The sequence below is a fragment of the Solea solea genome, chromosome 5, assembly GCF_958295425.1.
Source record: "Solea solea chromosome 5, fSolSol10.1, whole genome shotgun sequence".
NCBI classification, from domain to species: domain Eukaryota; kingdom Metazoa; phylum Chordata; class Actinopteri; order Pleuronectiformes; family Soleidae; genus Solea; species Solea solea.
The window spans coordinates 8,352,317-8,355,565 of record NC_081138.1 but is presented as its reverse complement, the minus strand read 5'-3'; the positions used below and the strand labels follow the sequence as shown (position 1 = coordinate 8,355,565).

Genomic DNA, 3,249 nt, shown 5'->3' with positions numbered 1-3,249 from the left:
ATATTTGGAGGATAACACAGCAGAGATTCCAAGGACTACCAAGCACAGATGGAAAGTAAAAGTAAGTAACAGATAATGAATTAAATATTTTTAAATATTTTTAAACTGGGCCCCTCCTCTCGGGCTCTCAACTGTGTAGCCTCCTGCCCCTGACAGCAGTAGCAGCAGTTGTCAGTCCGAGTGAGGCGCTGGAGCTGTGGGCCCATGGAGAATGAAATGACTTGAGTAATAGTAGTAAACCTTAAAGACATGTGCAATAAAACCCTGGGCAATACGGGGTAACTGTAGATGTGTGTGTATGTATGTATGTATATATATATATATATATATATATATATGTATATGTGTTGTTTGTATGTATGTATGTATACATACATACATACATAGATAGATATATATATAGCATGGGTCATTTACGTTTGTATTTTTATACTTTTTTAATTTTAATTTTAATTTTAATTTTATCTTTATTTTTAGCTTATTTTATTCTATTCTATATTTTATGGTGTTTGGTACCTGGGGTGTTTCTCTTTCCAGTCTCCTGTAAAGTGTGACTCTAATCTTAACAGTGCTGTGTGTTGATGTTGGAGCTGTTAATTTCCCCGAGGGAACCTCCCAAAGGGATCAATAAAGTCGTCTGTCTGTCTAATAACTGACATTTATATTTGACATTTAACCCACCTTTCCATGACACGCCAGAACTACAGGATAACACACAAGATCCCATGAGTTTAGTTAGAGAAGTTAGAGATGATGTCAACAGTAGGAGATCCTCCACAATTAAGCTTTTGGATACTGCCTTTCAACAGGTAATACGCAATGACATAGTTTTAGTCTAAGTGGAATTGTTTGATGTCCAAGTTATTACAGGCATTAAATATTATGCCCCCCCCCCCTCCCTAAACTGTGCTATCAGCTCCCCAAGTAGGTATAATCATGAGCACATGTCATATGCCACGTCACTGATTTATTTTTCTCCAATAACACTACAAGCACTTGAGGTCTGAAGCACTTTTAAGTTGTCTAAAAATGAAAGTGTACACCTACTCTGTTTAAGATTTGGTGATTGGACTTCACATATAGGGAGTTAATGCATTCAATTGTTCATTGTCTTTCTCTTGTTAATGTGTAGAATGCCAATCATGATGATGACATCAACACAGATAGTCATATGAGTAACACTTCAACCAATGGAGAAGAAGAACTCAATAATTCCAGCAGTGAAGATAAACTCAGTAATGAGAACTCTTCGACAACCAGCGACCAGTTGGATATGGACAATCAAGAGGTACACTTGAAATAAAAAGTTTAGCCTCATTGGCATGTTTTGTGGTGGGGGTGGAATACACTAGGCCAACTTTGTTAGCATAAGCCCCTTTTAACAGCCTGTTCAGGGTGGGTTTGATGCGCCCTGATGCGCCTTGCTGGTCTGTTTAAACAGCACTGATGCGGGCTGGGGGGTCCGAGTTGCACCGCACTGACCCGCCTTTGGACATCATAGCATAAACGTTTAGGAAAAATGAAACGCAAGTGTCGAGTCCGCAAGTAAAAGAAAAAGTTTAAAAAAAGTAAAAGTCTCGTTCAGACAGCAGCCTGCTGATCTCTGAAAACTCTGTAACCAAGAGATTTTTGCACACACGACTTTACACACGATTGTGGCGCATATCAGGTATTTTAAGTTTTGAGGAAATCAACAGAAGTAGCTCTATACTAGATGGATTTAATGACTCTGAATTTCGGGTATTTTTCTTAACAGAGGAGGAAGTGATGCTGATGCTGTTAAAATCCGCAATGCCGGCTCGCTGTATAAAATGCCCGACTGAAGCGTGTTATTGGTGAGCCTTCAGTGCGGCGCTGACGCAGGGTCTCTGTGTAAAAGGGGCTATAGTAATACTCATCAGAGGGCTTCCAGTGACACCCTAATCAAAGTGTCTACAGTGCACATATTTTACAGTACATGTAGTTTGCTGTAATAGTTGAGTGCATTCAACGGAAATTTTAGATTAATGGTGGTACATTTTGAGCTATCCTCTAGCCTACCCCAAGTGTACATGAATGACAACACTGTCAGCAAAAGGCTACAGCAAACCACCTGCACAATTTCAATCATTGATTTATTAACTACATTTTTCATTCTCTTGCCTTTGTTCACATGTAGAATGATTATAAAGATAACCAAATCAACACAGAGGAACACTGGAGTAACACTTCCAACAGTGAAGATGAAGATAATGAACTCAACACTGAGAACCCTACCACAAGCCAATTGGATGTGGAAATTTCAGAGGTAAATGCACCATTCTATGTGGTAGTTTATATATGTTTTTTGTTATATAAATGTCTACTTGTTTAATTAATTATTTAAGTAATCTTTTTCCCTTGTCAACCTGTAGAATGAGGAAGCCCTGTCACATTCTGAAGAGGACTTGACTGATTCTGCCAGTAATGAAGGTGAAAACCATGCTGACGATGAAGACGTGATGGAGGGGAATAGTACTAGAGAAAAGACACCTGAATTTCCAGTGGTATGTAGACAGTGGTTCAATAACACATTGCTAGTAGTTACTGTACGCCCATTACAGAAAATTAGAGCATTTGGAGAAATTCTACATAATAATAATAATAATACTACATATACTGTATGTGCTAACTGTAGCTGTTGTTACCATCCAGTCAGCAGATATATTGTTACTGTGCCTACATCATCTGGGGAAGCCTGACGATGTTAGTTTTTGTCAAGGCATGACATTTTATAATTACACTTTCTACATCGATTTAAAAGTAGAACAGCGTGTGGTTACAAATGGGTAAATGGGTTAAACGTTACAAGTATCATGGGTTAAATTGCATTTTTAGTAAATAATATTTTGTGTAACCCTTAGGAAAGTTACTTTCTCTTAAAGAGAGAGATCTTACAAAAGATCTCTCTTACTACACCGCTCCTCCGCTCCCTTCACTGGCTTCACTGGCTTCTTGTAGCTGCTCACATCCGCTTCAAGACTCTAGCTCCATGCTACAAACAGTTCCCTCACTGAGAGGATCGCAGAGGCATTCACAGAACTCGAGACTGTTCGCTGTCCTAGCTCCCAAATGGTGGAACGACATTGACATCGACATTGACATCCGGACAGCAGAAAGCCTCCACATCTTCCGCCACCGACTTCTTTAGACTCTACCTCGACTAAGACGACGACGACAAAAAAAAAGCACTTTTGACTAGCACTTTATAGTTTGGCTTACTTGAAACAC

The 3,249-nt window shown here is 39.2% G+C and overlaps 1 protein-coding gene across 2 annotated transcripts; it reads left to right on the top strand.

The window, feature by feature from the left end:
* The first annotated feature begins 465 nt into the window (after nucleotides 1-465).
* Nucleotides 466-2,731, top strand: LOC131459819 (putative uncharacterized protein DDB_G0274405). Of its 2 annotated transcripts, none has more exons than XM_058629935.1 (4): nucleotides 466-809; nucleotides 1,133-1,288; nucleotides 2,192-2,287; nucleotides 2,394-2,731. In XM_058629935.1, exons 1-4 carry the CDS (start codon nucleotides 726-728, stop codon nucleotides 2,718-2,720), a joined length of 663 nt encoding a protein of 220 aa, XP_058485918.1. In that variant the 5' UTR covers nucleotides 466-725; the 3' UTR covers nucleotides 2,721-2,731. The 2 variants fall into 2 exon arrangements, with proteins under 2 accessions (XP_058485918.1, XP_058485917.1); XM_058629934.1 differs by having other exon boundaries at nucleotides 2,159-2,287.
* The last annotated feature ends 518 nt before the right edge of the window (nucleotides 2,732-3,249 follow it).

Bases quoted from the DNA above. Each gene is read 5' to 3' on its own strand.
- LOC131459819 (XM_058629934.1), top strand. From the start codon at position 726: ATGAGTTTAGTTAGAGAAGTTAGAGATGATGTCAACAGTAGGAGATCC. The intron at 810-1,132 runs GTAATACGCAAT...GTTAATGTGTAG, and splicing joins TGGATACTGCCTTTCAACAG to AATGCCAATCATGATGATGA. The intron at 1,289-2,158 runs GTACACTTGAAA...GTTCACATGTAG, and splicing joins TGGATATGGACAATCAAGAG to AATGATTATAAAGATAACCA.